Source organism: Brachyhypopomus gauderio, chromosome 1, assembly GCF_052324685.1.
Source record: "Brachyhypopomus gauderio isolate BG-103 chromosome 1, BGAUD_0.2, whole genome shotgun sequence".
Classification (NCBI taxonomy): domain Eukaryota; kingdom Metazoa; phylum Chordata; class Actinopteri; order Gymnotiformes; family Hypopomidae; genus Brachyhypopomus; species Brachyhypopomus gauderio.
In genome coordinates, this window is record NC_135211.1 from 44709293 (window position 1) to 44728286 (window position 18994).

At 44.7% G+C, this 18994-nt stretch overlaps 1 protein-coding gene across 1 annotated transcript; it reads left to right on the forward strand.

Moving 5' to 3' along the window:
• Positions 1–34: 34 nt before the first annotated feature.
• suclg1 (succinate-CoA ligase GDP/ADP-forming subunit alph) lies at positions 35–13102 on the forward strand. The gene is made up of 9 exons (XM_077015488.1): positions 35–184; positions 2110–2210; positions 4404–4520; positions 4774–4986; positions 5502–5559; positions 6214–6297; positions 6393–6544; positions 10653–10841; positions 12737–13102. Exons 1-9 carry the CDS (start codon positions 97–99, stop codon positions 12761–12763), a joined length of 1029 nt encoding a protein of 342 aa, XP_076871603.1. The 5' UTR covers positions 35–96; the 3' UTR covers positions 12764–13102.
• Positions 13103–18994: the final 5892 nt, after the last annotated feature.

The following is an 18994-nucleotide window of genomic DNA, read 5'->3' on the forward strand; positions in this document are numbered from 1 at the left end:
GTTTAGACATAAAGTTTGTAATATTAAAGCCGCGCGATTCACAGGTAGTGTAAAAAACGATCGTTTCCCAAAAAACAGGCATTTATCCAGCCACCCATGAGTTTGAACGTTTCGGTGCGTCTCACCCTTGTCATTGGTGACCGACCGAAGATGTCTCACACTAGACTGTTTGCCCGGCTGCTCTGTAAGTAGACAACACTGCCGTAAATGAACCTCGCTGCATTTAGAATACAAGATTTTGTTCTTCTTTAGAAGGACTGTTATACAAAAAAATAACAGCTAATTGTACCTCACCCCAGCAGCAGTGGACGAAGTGCAGGGTTGCTAGGCCACGGTCAAGGAGCTAAAGGGGCTAGCAGCTAATGAACTTTCACCTCTTCTGTCAGGATTAAACGTGGTCTCTCTCTCAGTCCTCAGCTCTCTGCTTCTGTCAGGATTAAACTTGGTCTCTCTCTCAGTCCTCAGCTCTCTGCTTCTGTCAGGATTAAACGTGGTCTCTCTCTCAGTCCTCAGCTCTCTGCTTCTGTCAGGATTAAACTTGGTCTCTCTCAGTCCTCAGCTCTCTGTGTTGTATTTTCATCTGGTTATTTAGCCATGTTGGGCGCTAGGAATTTAGACCCACAACCTGAAACCTTAGATATTTGGTGTGCTCTTAACAGGATCCAAAGCAAACATGTCTGTGACATCGTGTTCATATTTAACCACAGATTAATGTATGTTGTTGTAACATAGTAGTCAGTTGGGTTATGTGTTATGACCGGTTTTTAATGTTAAAAAAGGTGTTTGGCTACTTTGTACTGGGGATCACACTACGAGTCCACATTATTAAGTCTTTGACAATACAGTGGCAACGATTGGCTTTAAATGAAATCTTGTTATGCGAAAATGAGGGGCAAATAGAATTTTTTTTAATATTGTTCCTTTGACTCCTCTTATCTAATCTGCCGTTGTGCAACTCTGTCCTGGGTTTAGCCAGTTCTGGAAGATTGACTCAGCTAAACTGACATTCTTCATATTGATTAACTTTCTTAGGACGTGTCTACACTGTGTTAAGAGAAACTACAGTTCTAGTAGCCAGTGCCACTGCAGGAGCTGAATCCTGATTTATTCACCATTTTATGAGGATGAAGGACTGAGACCCAAGATCTCTTTTCCAAAAGAGACTCGGCTTGTCTTCTTTTGGTTGCTATTTTAATTTTAATTCTTGTTATTTTTTATTTTATAGCTTGATTAGACACACTAGACTTTAATGCAACTTACCATCACATCTATGAACTAATAAGAACAATATTTTTAAAACTCCTTACACCATAGGAGCCTGAAGTACTATGCAATAAATAATCATAAAACAATAATTGCTTGGTCTTCATACGTCTTTCAGTCCTCTGAGCTTTTTGAAGGGAGGTGTCTCTCAGTGAACACATGTTGGTGCTGTTGCTCCACGTATGCTCAGACCTTTTTAATGAGAGTCTTGGCATACGTGGATCATGTCTCAAATCACATCAGAGTCCAGGAGAAGAGATTAGGTTTCACAAAACATCAGTAACTAGTAATGAGTAATTAGTAACATAACTTGTTTAACATTGACAAATGTAGTTATGGATGCAATTATGGAACCTTCTCATCGGATATCCTCCTGTATTGGCTATATACTGTAATACATTGACTGCACAGCGGACATTTAGGCTATAATAGAAATAGTTTACATTTACATAGCACTTTTCACAAACCCAAGGATGCTTAACATCACATATATGAGGGGACAAACACTTAGGAAGAATAATGAGTAACGAGGAAAGTTTGAAGTTGGTTTTTGATAGAAGACCGAGTAGAACAGCTATGAAGAGATTGAGGCAGAGTTCCAGAGTTTTGTTACCTCATATGCTTTTGCTCTAGCCACCTGCATGTCACGTTTGTGCCATACAACATTAAAACAGTCCAAGCAAGAAGACTGCTATAATTATAAGATTATGAGATAAGTGTAGGCTACAGAGTATAAACTGCTACTTTAAAACCAAGACGGTCCTGCTGTGAGCCTCCATGCTATTGCATGAGTGCCGGCACTTTCATCGCTGGTCCTTATTCCTCCTGTGTTCCCTGTGTTTGCAGTGCAGCAGACTGGAGTCAGACACTGTTATAATGGTACCAGGAAGAATCTGTACATCAACAGGGACACAAAGGTCATTTGTCAAGGCTTCACAGGAAAACAGGTTTGTGTTTTCTTGTCCTGTATATGTGGCTTTATTTTATTTACAGCAGCTTTGTGTGGTTTTAAGTTCACAAGCGCACTGTTTTGTATTCTGCTGATTTAAAGCAGCCTTTATGATGATGAGTCTCACTGGAGTACAATGATAAAAGAACGTGATAATGGAATAATGGATAGCAGGTTTTGACATTTTTCTTTGCATAAATCTGGTGCTTTTTTAAGGCTCTTTCTTGTTTCCCGTTGTTCGTGTGATTTGCTGTGCGTAATTTAGTTAGAGTATTACCGTCTCCCCCTGTTCCACGTGGAATTGTTACCAAAATGAAAATGAGTGCGTATCAATTTTAGATCCTGTGAGTGTTTGTGTAAATGAGATGGTGTCCCATTTTGTGAGGTGTGATGTGCGCGCACGTTTTCTTACGGGTTTGACAGCTGCTTTGCAACATCTCTGTCGGTCATTTTGTTTTTCGATGTGAATGGAGGTGCTAGATCACTTGTGTTTGAATCCCACCCAGAGGGCCGAGACCAACACACACCAGCCACCATCTCCAAGCGGCTTGCACCTCTCACCTCTCTGATTCATCCCTTCTTTTCCCAGTTTTTTTTTTCCAATTGACTCCTTAACATAATAAAAGGTAATTAGATGAAGTCTTAATGAGCACTCATAATAATTAGAAGGAGATGAGGAATGGCTTCGGGGTCGCCACGGTGACTTTGCTCGGCGCCCCAGTAAGCAAATTGTGCTTCACACCCGTGGGGCCGTCAGTGATGGGGAGGGGAGGGAGGGATAAATGAAGGAGGAGGCAAAAACGATGATAGAGAAGTTGGCAGAAGATTATTGCAAAGGTGGAGGTGAGGGGGGGGGGGGGGGGGGTAGAGTAATCAAAAAAGGCTTTTTTATTCCCCCTCGTGGTGGGGGGTAATTACAGCCATAGCTTAAGGAGGAACATGTGTCAACTGTCATGGTATGGACAGCCTCCTGCAGACATATCCATAATGTTGACATAATTTGTAACGATTAACACGGGAACAATGAAGAGGGTGGGTGGCTTCATACTCCACTCAGAGCCAGTGTGGTCCACCCTTATCATCTGCTAGTTTTGAAATCAAATCTTAAAAAAAAAAGTGCTAGTGCTAAGTTTGCTAAAATCGGCTTGATAAAATAAGCTAGTCTTCCAATCTGTTTCCAATACGTCAGGCTTTCATGTGTTAAATGTGACCCATTATTATGTACCACACAGCCTGAACACACCAAGCCTTAAGGTTTGGCTGTTGAAGGGAAAGTTTTACTTTGAAATTGAATAAAGTGTTGCATGTTCGCTCATAATGGCTTCTGTTGCTTGCCCGTCGTCTTTGGGCCTGCCAAGATAAAACCGCTTCCAATAAACCCCCGCAGCAAGCAACGTTAGCTGGCTAAATAAGCATTTAGCAGGCACCACAAAGCACAGAGTCTCTTGTTCCATTAGGCTAGTGTAATACTTTACAATAATGCATATTAAGGGAAGAACTGGTCTTTACCGATTGACTGAACATGAAAACTTTGGTACCTTTATTTAAGGTTGCTGATTTCGAGTTGAGGCCTATTGAATCCCCAATTGTATTCCTGTCTCATTTCCCACCCCATCACGTCCCGCGTATCTAATTCACTGCAAAGGAATTATCTCAGAAGGGCTTCTTATACAGTGGTGGTTCTGCCAGACAATAACCTTCGAGTGGCTTCTCCTGTCTGTCTGTTTTCTGTTATCTAGTCTTTGGAAGGGTTTTCGAGGCTTGTTCCATTGGCTAGTCTGCGCTAAATTGTATTGCTAAGGCTGATTACCTCTCTGACAATGGCTTCTAGTGCCACCCACATAGCGGTCGGTGGTTTCTGCTGGGTCCTTTGAAGAAAAGCTGCCCTTACTCTGTAAGCAATTTACCTGTAGTCAGACTGTGAAGCTCAGTGCCATGCTGAGTGGTGCTGCATGAAATAGACATAATGGACATAATTATTTTATATGTGTGTGGCCAGCAAACCCAAAGCACGTACAGTTTAAATATCAGTCACTGTTTAGAGAAATTGTTTATTGCGAAGAAGCCCAGGGTCTCTACAGCATGGCACTGTTCTCAAACCATTGGTACCCCTTTGATGACTTCTCATACACTTCTCTAGTAAGGTCACCAGGTCACCATTAATCCTGTCTCTGTTTGTGGCTGGTTGCAGGGCACCTTCCACAGTCAGCAGTCTCTGGACTATGGCTCTAGGTTAGTTGGAGGAGTGTCCCCTGGCAAAGGGGGGAAAATGCACCTGGGCTTGCCCGTCTTCAACACAGTCAAGGAGGTAATGCCCTTTCTGTCTTTTACTGTGGGAGCTAAATTTAGCCCTGAGCGACAACATACAGGGATTGTTTATCCACCCATATTAACGTGAATAATCGTGCAAGAGAACTAGTGACATTCGATAACGTGACAAACAAGTTCGTCGAGGGTTTAGTTTATTCTCGTCTTTGTTGGCGTGGTTTATTTTTAAAAGTCCCATTGACACCTCGTCATCGGCGAGACCACTCCATTCACACACTGTTGCTTCCCGTCAGGCCAAGGATGGCACGGGGGCGGACGCCACGGTGATCTACGTGCCGCCTCCGTTCGCCGCGGCCGCCATCATCGAGGCCATCGATGCGGAGATGCCGCTGGTGGTGTGCATCACGGAGGGCATCCCCCAGCAGGACATGGTGCGCGTCAAGCACAGACTCCTCCGCCAGAACGTCACCCGCCTCATCGGGCCCAACTGCCCCGGCGTCATTAACGTGAGGGCGCCACCTGTTGGATGGAGTAGGGACTGAAAGACATAAACGATCCACTGTACATCACACACTGTTTCTATTTCAACATCTTACACCACACTGCACAACACTCCCTGTTCCCAAACACAACTCAACCACCCGTTTATTTGAGTTGCCTCTGACTGGTTTGTATTTCCTGAATCTGGAGGAAAGGTGTGAACTAGATGAGGCCACGAAAGGTCAGAACACGCCTTGAGACAGATCACAAATTAATCTCAATGCTCAAAGGTGGTGGTGTTTGTTTTTTCATGGAACTTTGCGTAGTTCAGAAAGAAATTTTGCACACAGCACCAGCTAAGTAATAGGAATGTCATTGTACCAATCGAGAACACTGGCCCCTTCCATCATCATTTGTGTGAAGCATGAAGCAGAAAGCATAAACCAGCCTTCTTTTCCCCCCCGATCAGTTCAATTCATGTTTTTCTCTCTCCAGTCTGTTGTTGGTCATTGTGACTGATTTTTGTTTTCTCTCTTCCTAGCCAGGAGAGTGCAAAATTGGGATCATGCCTGGACACATTCACAAGAAAGGGAGAATCGGTAAGGACTGTACGACACCAGCCTTTGTGCTTCTCCATCAGTCTTCCTTTAATGCCAGCTGTGGACTTCTTTAGCCTGTGCGGCCCAAGGCGAGGTCGTCCACCAGTTCTTAAATAAGAATATCTGAGTGTCTGGGCCCAGCCTCCCTGTCTGGTGTGTTGGGGAGAGATAGGGAGAGGGAGAGCGAGAGACTAGTCATCCCCAGCGGACGAGCTGATAAGTCAGTGGACGCTGCACTGCGCGCTCAGACTTCGCACGCTGGCCGTGGACGTAGAGAGCGGGTGCAGATAGCGGACGGTGTGGGGAGGGCCCTCGCCAGCCCGCCCCGCCGGCGGCTTTGAACAGCGTGGCTGGGTGGCCTTTGAGCTCGAGTGACACGGGCCGACATCTGTAAAAAGGGCCCCGCTCTGGGGCTCTGAGTGGGAGCAGCTGCGAACAGAGAACAGGAGCCAGCGGCCTGACCTGCATTAGTAAGCGGCAGCGTGGCGTCTGGGACGGCCCCTTTCTCTCTCCTCCTGTCTTCTTTTGGACGCTGCTCTGGTCGAGATGCTCTGTGCATAGGGAGTATATGAGGTGCAGTAATTATGAATGAATCGATAATTGGTATTTGAGTCTCAGTGTGTTGAGTATCTAAGCGTCTCTGATGTTTCCTAGGCATCGTCTCGAGATCGGGAACCCTAACGTACGAAGCCGTACACCAGACTACTCAAGTGGGCCTGGGCCAGTCTCTCTGCGTCGGTACGCTTGTCTCACTCCTCCGTTGGACCTGTTGGGCAGTCTGTCTCCCTCTCCCTCCCTCTCTGTCTATGAAGTCACTCCTCTTTTGCTTTCAGGCATCGGTGGAGATCCGTTCAACGGAACCAACTTCATCGACTGCCTGGAGGTGTTCCTGCAGGACCCTAAAACGGAGGGCATTATTCTGATCGGAGAGATCGGAGGCAATGCAGAGGAGAATGCAGCCGAGTTTTTAAAGGAGCACAACTCTGTGAGTGGATGTAACCCACACATTCATTGGTTGGGTTGATGCGTTGTGCCTTTTGGGCATTTAACTTCAACATCCCAGTATTTCGTTTGTAAACTTGACCACCGGTCTGACAGTTTAGTTTGAAAAACCCATATATATAAGGCATTATCAGTTTGTTATGCCTGGTTATGCCCCACCATATAGACTGAAACATCTCAGCAGGGTGTAACAGCTGGCTAGGCTGAGGTATGCGGCCGGACGCTTATTGCCTGTGGGGTTTGGGGAAACGTTTGAGGGAAAGGGCTGAGGGTCACCATGTCCCGGCACCTGAGACAGCCGGATCAGAGCGCCGCCTCGGGTACCGCTCTGCACTTTTAATCTCCGATCGCCGCGGTAGGAAAAACCTCCAGGTCCCGAGACAGGGCAACTTAAACCGCCAGACTGGCTTCCTCTCCCCTCATCTCATTTCAGGGCTCTACACTCCAGAGCCACGAGGGGGCTGAACTAGAGCGGCGTGTCAGGCATCATTAGTGTGGGCCGAGGCTGCAGGTCTCCAGATGTGATGTTTGCACGAATCTCCCTCCTCCGTCTCTCGGCACCTCTCTCTGACTACAATTTTTTTAATTCCTCAAAGTTCGGTCCAAAAACGAGACGCCACACTCTTGGCGTAATGAGCGCGGCGCGAGCTGCAGGGAGGACACGTGCCCGATCTGGTTCTGGATAGAAGCTCGGCGTCGTATCGTTGGGCTGTACGAGTGGCAGAGTGCGTTAAGCAGGCTGACGAGCACGAACGCAAATTTTCTTGGCAGGCGGCGTCCGTTCGTCGATGACTTAGTGCACCCCGCTCGCGGCTGGAAGGGGGAGGCGAGGTGGAGGCTGGAGAGATGCAGAGATTTGTGCTAGTAATTAAAAATCCGTCCATCTCTGCAGCATTCCGCCACGGCGTCTGGATCGAGTGCTGCTCTGCTGGGCAGCAGCGTTTGCCGTGTGCCGTGAAACTCCGTATCGTCTGGTCATCGTCGGTTCGCTAGAAGATGTTTGGTTGAGTTTGGTCCTTGGAAATGGGAGGACAGATTCCAGCTGATCTGAGCCCGTCCGGTCAATCAGGTCTTATAAAGTGTCTTATTTTCACAAGAATTTTAAATGGCTCCATTTGTTCAAATCGCACAGCCGTTATGTAAAACTGGTGCACTCCTACAAAGAGGTGTTTGAGTTGATCCAGTCAGAAGCACTTTCAAGGTACTTTAATTTCAGGAAAACCTTTTGTAGGTTGAAAAGTGGCTCCACCATTCTGTCATTAAGACAGAACCATTCATTCCAACCCCAAGAGGGAATGGACTCAGATGGTAATATCCTTCAAATATTCAGGTGCAATTAGTATGCCCTTTCTACCAGTGACACCCTAAGTGTTCTTTCAAGGGAGAAAAAATGATTAACTCTGATGACTGGACTTAATCTAGCCTTTCACACTGACATGTTATTAATGTAATGAGGCCTTTCTTGGTGGACACTTGGTAGATGGTCTTGCCCAGAAATATGGGCCTGTTGTAGAGAAACTGCTGAGCATGCAACATTTACATGTGTTGGAATTGGCTCAAAACGATTAATCGGCCAGCAATCAAGTATCTTTGTTAACCTCCGACACCATTGATCGCATGGACGGGGAATGTTCCCTCTGAAGTGTTCATCATGGGATGGCGTGTGATTCTGGGTGATGGTGTTGATGTAAATGTAATTATACTCAGGACGAGATGTCAGAGGTCATCTGTTGGAGTTTCACATTGGGCCCCGCCCGCTCATTTGACTCATAATAAACCTGTAAGGTTACTGAGGATGGAAGAGGGGTGTGTAGAACATCAAACCTGTCAATCAAAACTGTCATAGGAACAGTTGGCAGAGGACACGTCACATTTTAGGACTTAATAAGACAGACATCTGGAGGAAAGGAACAGCAAGAAACACTTCAAGATCTTTAATTATAATTCTCATAGCATAGTTCTCTCATAGTTCTGTTAACAGGCTTCTCATCACAAGTAAGTCTTCATCTTATTTCTATAGTAGTCCTAGCTTAGCCTTAATTAAAAAAATTAAATAAGATTCAGATTTTGATGTGTCCTGGTTTTGAAAAATCCAGAGGGTGTCTACACGGTCCCCTGCGAGCATGCTTCTTCCTCCCTCGTGGCTAGCCCTCTAAGCACCCCGCCCCATGTGCTAGCATTAAGTCCCGTGTAATTCATTTTCAAAAACAAGTTCCTGAAGCCTCAGCTGAATGGAGTGACTAACGAGGGGACAAACGAGGCGTCTCTTTTCCCCGACACTCCCTCGGAGCCCTGAGATGAGGGTTCCCCCTTAATTGCTTCCCGGGGTTACTATCTTAATCTTCACCCAGATTAAATGCTACAGATGAATAACTGTGTGAAGATGGTTCGAGCAGACCGAGCTCATCCTCTGGTGGGCAAAGACAGGGAGGAGAACAACACATCTATTCCATGTTTCATAATTAAACATTTTAGCTCAGCTGCTAACAATAAGAACAAAGGCTAGAATTATAATGCTAATTTATTTCCCTCTGGGGGGTGGACGGGGAGGGGCACTAATTGTATTATTCCCAACCTGTTTTGCATGAGTTGACGAGCGGAGGGAGTGGTTATTTATCCGTTTTCCAGAGCCAGAGTTTTGGAATTTCAGTGCATTATTTTCAGATATCAGATTGAAAGATTTTAGACTATTTATTTATTTATTAGACTATGTATTTTTCCAGTGAAAGTACTCTATGATCTCTAATGCATATTAAGTATCTGGAAGAAGTGTGAACACATGCTAGCTTTAGAACATTTTAGAGCCACTTACCGCATGTTTCTTCACTTGATTGCTCTTGTATGGTTCACTTTATCATATGCATTGTATGAATGATTAACAGCAGAAACCCATAGAAGATAGCTCTTTCAGCATTACACATCAATATCTCTGAGGTTGATTAATCCCACGCATTATTTGAATTGCTTAATCAATAAGGATTCTCCTCCTCTTTTAGTCCAGAAGTACATTTAATCTGACATCTGGAAATTAGAGTTTCCCTGAACATGCTGTAATCTTGCAGACCACCCAGATAGGCCCTAGTTCGACAGTATCCGTCAAAGCCTACCTTTTGTCATTGTGGAAGTCTTGAATCCCACAAGGAGTCACCTTCTCATTTGTTGCCTGAATCACTATTACCCAGCAGCCCTTGTGCTGGAGCAGTGGTGACCGCCAAAACCACACGCCGCCCATATGCGAACATTACTCTTGTTGCAAATAAAACACGTGACCTGTCTGGACCCCCTCGGGACTAGTAGAGGTTCTAGACCAACGAACGCCACCATCCATCAGCGGGATGATCCGACAGGTCGGCAGCTAATCAGCTCGGACACAACAGATTGCCTGGCGTCCGGGGTGGTGGCCTGCTGCGTGACTAGCCTGGGCCGCTGTCGTCTCACGTTCCGTCCCACGTCACAGACTTGGGTCCACCGTGTCGTGTTTTATTTTTACACTATAGCAGGACGTCAGGTGGGAGTGGGGAGGCCGAGGAGACTGCAGGCGTCTCTCCCGCACGCAGGCCTGTGATTGGCACATGATGAGTTTTATACTAAATGCTGATTCGCTATAACCCCTACAGGTTGTCTCTGGTTTAGCTGGACTAGACTGTAGTTAGAGCTTTGATTGGCTGCATTGTACTTTCTTTTTTTCCTTTAATAGATCTCTCACTGGTCTCTCAACTAATTATCCGTTGAGAAGCGTTCACGTTGCTTAAAATGACTGAAAGCTACTAAAGGTCATGACGCTAGCGCAGTTCTCTCTGCTACCATTCATTATTAGCCACTGAATATTTAAATATTCAATATTGAATATTTAAGTACTCGTTTAATGCTGATGTTTTATGGTCTCAATGCACACTCTTGAGAAGCCTGAAGTTCCTTTACATATTTATTAGAGCCATTCAGATGTCTGTTGAAGATTAAATTCGTTTTGCAAAGCAGGAACACACACATTGAAGCCCTTGCTCAAATGCCCATAAAGGTGAAAGGGTAACTCCGCCCTCTCCTCTTGCATTTGTGAGGTAATGTTCTGTTTGGACCCCATGTGCTGGCAGGGTGTCAAAGCCAAGCCCGTGGTGTCCTTCATCGCTGGTCTCACGGCACCTCCTGGTAGGAGGATGGGTCACGCTGGTGCCATCATCGCTGGGGGCAAAGGTGGAGCCAAAGAGAAGATCGCCGCCCTGCAGGCAGCTGGTGCTGTTGTCAGCATGTCCCCCGCACAGCTGGGAAGCACCATATTCAAGGTGAGACCTTTTGAGTTATGGGATCAAGGGTCCCACTTCACTATTTTGGGTCACAGCTACTATCTTGCACATTTTTGCTGTTTCCCCGACACGTTCCTCGACAGTTTGAGGAAGTGTTATTGGGTATTTTCTTTCCAGCTCTTAATATACTGGTACTTTGACATTGCCCAAGGAAGTAAGACCACACATGAGGGCAAGGCTGGCCCAAGCCCGTCGTAGCCAGACCCTGGTTACTCGGGCCAGACCCCTGACCAGGATGTTGTGGTACTGCAGATGGTGGAAGTGAAGGGATTCTTAACCTGTGATGTGCAGCTGAGCGTTTATATTGGCAAGTGAGCGGCTAGGGCCATTTATTGTAATTCATCACAGTCTGCACTTAGTTTTTTTTTTTTTTTTTACAAGATGTGTAAAAAGTGAAGTTTCATATTAGAACCATTCATCATTTTATCCTTTCATTACAAACATCTGCAAATGCTTCTTCCTCTGCATCAATAATGTTTCTACTCTCCATCTCTCTCCCCTCCTCTTTTTTGGGGTCTAATTTGTAATCATTGAGAGTAATGATGAAAAACATTCTTGCTGGTTGTTAATTTTGCACGCCATTGTGTTGGCACATCTTTTTTTAATCTCGCTGGCCGGTTAATCTCTGTGGTACACTAACACACTAAAACTACTGCACACAAATGAATAATTGAGTGCTGCCTCAAGTTCTTCTTGATTATCTATGTCTATATAGCTATAGATTTGTCTGTGTGTGTGTCTGTGTCTATGTGTGTGTCTGTGTCTGTGTGTGTGTGTGTGAGTGCTCTAACTTGTCTTTTCCACTGTTGTTGAGTGTGAGACCGTACACTGCTCTGTGAACTTGAGCACTTTAAGGCAGGTGTGTGTTTGTGAGTGAAGCACAAAACCCTCCGTGCCGCTCTGTCTGAGTGAGTCTTCTCCGTGTTGCCTCCATCTCTGTGGTGGTGTGCGCTCTCTTTCTGCAAGACTCCGCCCACTCCGCTTTCATCAATTCAAGCGCGTCTTTATGCAGCTATGGTGCAGATGCACTGCTACACACACACACACACACACACACACACACACACACGTTCAAATGTTCATAGAGGCACCCTTAATCCCTTCGTATTTAACACACTGGCATCTGCTACACTTCACAAACTGCAAAATATTAGATTAGAAACGGACAGAAGCCACAACAAACATCCGGCCTTTGCATCACAGTGCCAGCCTTTCCGTCACAGTCCCAGTTCTTTCGTTAGCCACCAGATGGCAGTAGAACTCCTGAGACGTTTGAAGCACCCAAATGTTTTTCAATGTGTTCATCCATTCCTGAAAAAATGGCATTTGCATAAGGGAATTCTCTCTAAAATGCACAATTCTGCCATACCCAGTTGGGGAAATGTGTTTTCAGAAGCGTCTTGGATCACCCTGCAGCTGTTACTCCTAGTAAATTGACTATGTAAATAACTGCACTGCAGTGTAATGGTCTAGAGTCATCTTTGTGTGTCTTCATTCTTGCTTGGGAATACATTATATAAACGGGTAGCACTTCCAGCAGTTTCACATCTCTTTAACAGTGATGGATTCACACCACAAGTAGTAGGTGTTCATAACTGGGCAATTTTAATGTGTGCCAGGATATATTTAACGAGTGCTTCCTCATATTAAGAGCCAGCACTGCGGTGTCTTGTGCTGTTTCGTCGCAGCCTTGCGTTCTGGCTGTGGTCAGAGACGCACACTGCACCACTTGCATAGCAAGCGATTTACAGATGATCGTGCTGTCACCACAGCAAAAACGACAGCTTTTTGCCCTCTTGAGTTCAATAAACATTTAGGCTAAACGTTCAGCCAGCTCGTATGTCTCATTTCTGTCCATCTGTCTCTTTGCACAGGAGTTTGAGAAGAGGAAGCTGTTGTAGGCGGACAAGACTGTCCATCTGAGGGTGGGCAAACCTACGCCACTGCGGAAGACTCCTCCTCTTCTCTCACCCCCCCCGAAGAAATAAAGTGGATATCTATTGTCAGATAGTTTTCTTTTAACATCTGTACAATACAGCAAGATGAGCCAACGAGTCTTCTTGTAACTGCTACATTTAGCACTACGTTATTGTCACTGGCAACTCCAGGTTGACACTATGTGCAGTGAGTTATGCGTATTGTCTTTTGAGAAGCAGCAGCACTCTTCAAGTTCCATCCTCGGTGTAAACTGATTGTCTTTATCCGATGCAGAAATATATCTGATATATAATTCTCCTGCCCTCCTCTGTCTTGCGTTGTATTGTGTTTGTTTCGTCCATTATCAATTTAACCACCCACCCACACACTCCCACACTTTCCACAGAGACTGACCAATGGTGGTCTGTGGGCCAATTCTTGGCTCTGTTTGACCTCTACAAAAATAAAGTTTAAAAGGATTACAGTAGTCGTTGGCCCAAATCCGGCGAAAATAGTTGGACGCAACAGTGGGCTGTTATCTCGTCAATATTAACAATAACCTGCCGTTGATGTGGTCTGTTTTATATATCAATTTCTGACCCTGACTCAAAACTTATTTGGAGCTCCACAGTCTCTTTATCGACGTCGGTGGCAGAACTAGCTTAGCTTTTTCACTCTTCAATCCCAACCAATTTGGTGTGTCTCAGAAATTGGTGCAAGATGTCATCTGAAGGAGGCTTTTAGAACAGGTCTGTAGTTTGAGGTAGGCGTTTATTAATTCTGACACACCTCATAGTAGCACATGTCACAAAACTGCCTTTGCCCTGTAATTGTGTCTTTCCTTCCTAATGACATGCGCGCACACTTTTTACTCTGCTGCAGAATGAACATGCTAATTTGATCATTTGCCGAGAATATTTCCCAAAACCGCTCCGAGCTGGTTTTGAGTTTCTTGTGCTCCATGTTAAGAAGCTTCAGTTAGGCTACATGGGATGGAAAGCATGTGGAAATTCAGTAAAATTACTCTGGTTTGGTAATATCGGCTTACTGCTGTGAAACGGGCACAAGGCGGTCATCAAAATGTCAAGAAAAGAGGGGAAAAAAGGCCGGTAGCCTATGAAGTGCTGTAGCCCACACAATATCCACCATTTATTGTTCGCTCCTCTCGGATGGAAGAAACAAGGAAAGCTTTGATTATAGAGAATGAGAAATAATGGCCTTTTGTGATGTGGCATTTTGATTTGAGCAAATAGAAAGGTCTCACCAAGCTCGACGCTTTTGCCTTAGGAGCGCATGTTTAATGAATTTTGGTTTGCAGATTTCAAGATGGCTTTTCATTTGGTAATTTGCTTTATATTACTGAGGAGGTAGCCCAATGTTCCAGAAAGTCTTTTTAAAGCTGTTTTAGCGTGATCATGATTTATTATTTTTTTTACCCAGCTGAGGTCTTTTAGAAATACAAGGTCAGTGCCTCTTATGCAGTACTGAATACATTGAATTTGAGAGAAAACCGTGTCCATCAAACAAACAGTTTCAAAGAGGCAGGGTGTTAAGAATGCAGTTTCGCTCGCCGGGGGGGAAGCGCATAATGAACCATAAAAAAGTCATCTTCTTTCTGACATCTTTGTATTCTTATCTTGCCTCTTATTTTTAACTTTTGCACTTGCAGCTCCAAGACTATGCAATGCCTTACCATTAGAAAGCAACTCTGCTCCCTCCTTCCACTATATTAAAACATAGCTTTCCAGTTTTGCCAGTTTAGTACACTGTATGTTGTATCATTGGTGTATGTCCTAGACTATATTAATCAGCCGTTTACAGCACTTTGGTTTTAAATGTGCTAAATAACTAAACACCTTCTGCCGCGGTCGGCAACAATTCTGTGCCACTGTTGCCAATTACTTCCTAATCTGCATTTGAGAAATTAGCATAATAAAGATTGCCAGACGAATACGGGGCTTTATTTCTTTGGGGGCTTGGGGTTGCCCCTCTCCCAGAACGGTACAGTGGCCAGGCGTTGGCGCACTTCTCGTTATCTGCGCATTTCTAATGAGGCGCTGGTGAAGCACGCGCTGCGCTCTCTTCCCACTCCACGGTCAAAAGGCGCGCGCAGAGGCTGCCAAAATAACACGGAAACACGCTTCTGTACTATTCCGCCGTATTTCCTTCTAAAACAGTAAAGGACGATTTCGGTGTCCTCGAGCAGCCCACGACTGTTAATTCTGTATCATCATTTAGATTTACGTTAGCCTATAGAGAGTTTCCTAGAAAAGATGCATTAGTCTGTTCTAGACTCGTGATAAACTGATTAATCCTTACTATAGTGTACTGCATTCCTCCAAGTTTTATGCAGGGACATCTTGGCACCACTTTCGCCATCCAGAAAGCTTATGTTAGTTATTACAGCATTAGTCATGCACATCGTAAACCGTTAAAATGCGCTATAAGTAGCTTGTTTGAAAACAGTAGTCCATGTTTGTCAACCGTTGTGTCTTCAATTACTAATACGTCTTGGGTAGTGTTCTCACCTAAAATCGAAACTGAAATTAATGGCCCATATTGCCCATTAATTGGAATTCATTTTATTGACTGCTTGACCTCAAATGCAATAGGCCTACAAAGCATGAGATTACAAGTCCTATTAATAAAAAGTACACAGTAGTACAGAATGTGCCTTTGATTTTACATTTCAATAAATTATGGTGTAGTTTATTATGGAGCCTTGTTAATAGCCGCGTGAGCAACATTTTCTTAACTGGACGTTCTGTGTTATTCTTTGACGCAGCAGTGCACGGTTTGCTGTACCCGACCCTTAACGCGCACGTGCCCGTGCATGATAACTGGAGAGCTGGATAACCTGTAGCGCGAGAGGGAGCAGCGCGTGCAGCGGCACCCCGGCCTACGCGACCGTGCTCCAAACGCAGGCACAAATCCGCGGGCACGTGTAAGCAGAATTTAGTATAGATTAGTGAAAGTGGGCGACGTCTAGCGAGACTGATGGTCGCTTGAAGCGCGTTCACTACGCATGTGATGTGACGTGTGAGGACTACAGCACCGTAGTCGTCTTTCCTTCAGAGGACGCAATCATCCTGTCTCATGTGTTGCTTTAGCCATTCACGCTTTGTGTGGGTTATTTAGATAAACGCGGTTGGCAATTGTACAGAAACGGCATGATCGTCCCGGTGAGCAAATTGTTCCAACTTTGAAAACCAATTACGGTGATTTTCTGCAACTGCCCTTTTTTGCAGACCGATGTTGAAGGCTCCTTACTCCACCACAAGGTTCCGTAATCCTTTTATCTGCCACTCGAGCACTATGCTTTCAAAATCAGCCATGTACCCCGCAAAAGACCCACGTCTCCTTACTGCGTCCTCACGGTCCTCAACCCAAATATCAACACCAGAGTCTCGGTGCATGCAGCGATAATACGCCTTTCGACCGAGAGCCCTCCCTCCCTCCCTCGGGCACCTACGTGAGGCACTCATTACACGTCCAGCATGCTCTCCAAAATAACCGCAAAACCAAAGCGAAAGCTGGACACGCACGAGCTGGGGGACATTTGGTAAACGCATTGAAGAGCGCTCAAGGGCGCCCTTGGCGCACTGGAACCAGAAAGGGTCGCCTACTACAAACTGACTGAAGGTTCCTGGACTGACGCGCAAGCAGATTGATACCGGGCATTCATTAGCACTTCGCTATAAAATCAGCTCTCACATTTATGCTCAAAATATGGGTGCTGCATTGATCCGTGTGTGTGTGAGTGAGTGAGTGAAACATACGCGCACACTCCTGTTAAAATGGTCTCACCGGCTGTAATGGGCTGTTAAACATGCCAGTCAAAGCACAGCCGTAAATAAGCAATGGGATTTGATTGTTGAAATGCACAACAGACGCACTCCCTATCTCATAAAGCCTAACAAGTTCTTATATTGTGCCAAATCAGCTGGAGCCAAAGAAACGCGCGTGGATGAAAATGGCCTCGATACAGAGGAGACTACGTGGCATTCTTCAGCGTAATTATCCTCTTCGACATATCAAACATGTTGTGTAATTGCCCGCGAGAGGGGGCAGTTAGCGCGCCTACCGTGCCTTTAGCATCTGAGAAGGCTTAATGTAAGTTTCTTCCATCTAGTCAGTGTAATTGGTCAGTGCCTCCAGTGTTGTAGATAAATGTGAATTGACTTATTGGTGGTGTAATTCATCTTGTCACCACAATGCACGATCTTCACAGGCCCCATAAAGGAATCAGAGCAATAGGAAGTCAGCAGGTTTGTTTGATGTTAGTTTTAAATGGAGTACTCGTAGGCACTGATATTACATTATTACATACAGGAAATAGATAGTTTAATGATGAGGTTCTTGCTCTGCAAGTAAGTTACATGTTGTTCAAGGTTACAGAATGAGATTTTTTCAGAACAGATTTCCACTTTTCTTCCATGTGGCACTTTGAAAATAAAATGTTGAAATATGACTTGAAAGCCATGAATTACTTTGCTTTTTGGGGGTTTCATAACCTCTTTATTCACGGTGTGCTTCAACAAGCTATCAACAAACTATACGTTCAATGCCTCTGAACATGGTTTTGATGGCAGTGGGCTTTCACTCTGGAGTGCTGTGTTCATTTGCAGAGCACTGAAAAGTAAACCAAGCAGATAATTCGGATGACTGTCAAGAGTTTTGTCTTGCCTTTAGCAGACTCTCAGAAACAGCAATGCCCAACTTTAGTCCCAGAGGTCTATTGTATTTTGCTCCAGTGTAGAATTATGGTTCCAAGTAAATCTATTGGACTTTTGTGTGTTCCAACTATATTGCAGGGAGAGAGATCTTCAGGAGGCAAGGTACCCTGCAATAAAGCCACTTTAGATCAGGAGCACAGTGGTCTTTCTTTAAATGTAGGAACACCTCAACCAGACATCCATGACTGGAGGCAGTAGAGGAATTTACCATGATGTCATTCACATAAGGTTAAGCGCTCCTCCCATTTTTTCAAAAACTAAATTAGAGACCCACTGTCTAGATTATGAATTATAATCATTACAATCTAGGTTACTGAGAACATGGTTTTATAACAATGGGTTGTAAAAGATTGACTGTTTTGAGAAACAGATACTGCATTTGTGACCTAGCACAGATCTGATAACACGTAACTATTACTTTTCAGTTCTTCAACAAGCAAAGTATACTTTTTCTGCTGACCTGGTAAATGGCATGTGTTTACAGTGAATCCAGCTCTAAGGTGGCCTAGGAATTGCAACCAATCACAACACACTTCCTTAAATACCATGCAAAAATACAGATGTGGGTAAAACACTTGTGTTGGAAGGTTAATGGTTCAAATGACACTAATTCTGGTAATTAAGGAATCATCGGTAAACATTATTAAATATATTTCGTTTTCTCTTTCAAAATAATTCAGTTATGCTGATAACTGATACACTATGTATAAACTGGTGTGCCCACCCCCTCAAAAGAACTTCTCGCCTTGTGGAGTCTGACTCTTGATTAGACTTTAAAAAAAAAATAAAATCCCAAAGTTTGAAGTGTCAGTCATGGGTTGAATGTAGATGTGACTGACATACCAGCCAGTGGAATGTGTCTGAGAACACAGAAGCAGTAGAGAACTTAATCAGATGCACAAAAGCTTGCTGGCTGAGGCTGAGAGTACCCTCCCCTTCCCAGGATAGAAATCCATTTGTAATCCAGTCACGGTCCCCTCTTCTACAGGGCAATAACTGCAAGCTTATTATGTACTATGTTCATAATAATAGTCTGTTACGGAGATGACACACTAATCCTTTGTTTACTAATAGACTGGGAGAGTAGATACCATAGCGTCCAGTGGAATTGCTGAATTTTGTTGGTGCAACATCGTAATCTGTGAATCTGACTGGAAAGCACTGTTGCATCATACATGACTCCTTTAATCTCTGCTCCGCTTCTGGGGCCAGAGAGAACAACTGCTTCACTTGATCCTTTGGCCTCTTCTCACTTCAGAGAATTTGGAGCTTAGCTTCATCACTCACCGTGGGTTTCGATGTCACTGGGCCCACGGCGGGTCACGGCACCACATTTCTGAGCACGTTTGTGACCCTCTCAAGCAGCTGAACAAATGCCCACACTTTACCTCTCCATTAGTCTGTGTAGACTACAGGGAGGGGGCAGTTATCAGTCCCAAGGCTGGCGTGTGCTGCCTCATACTCTATGCTTCACACTTT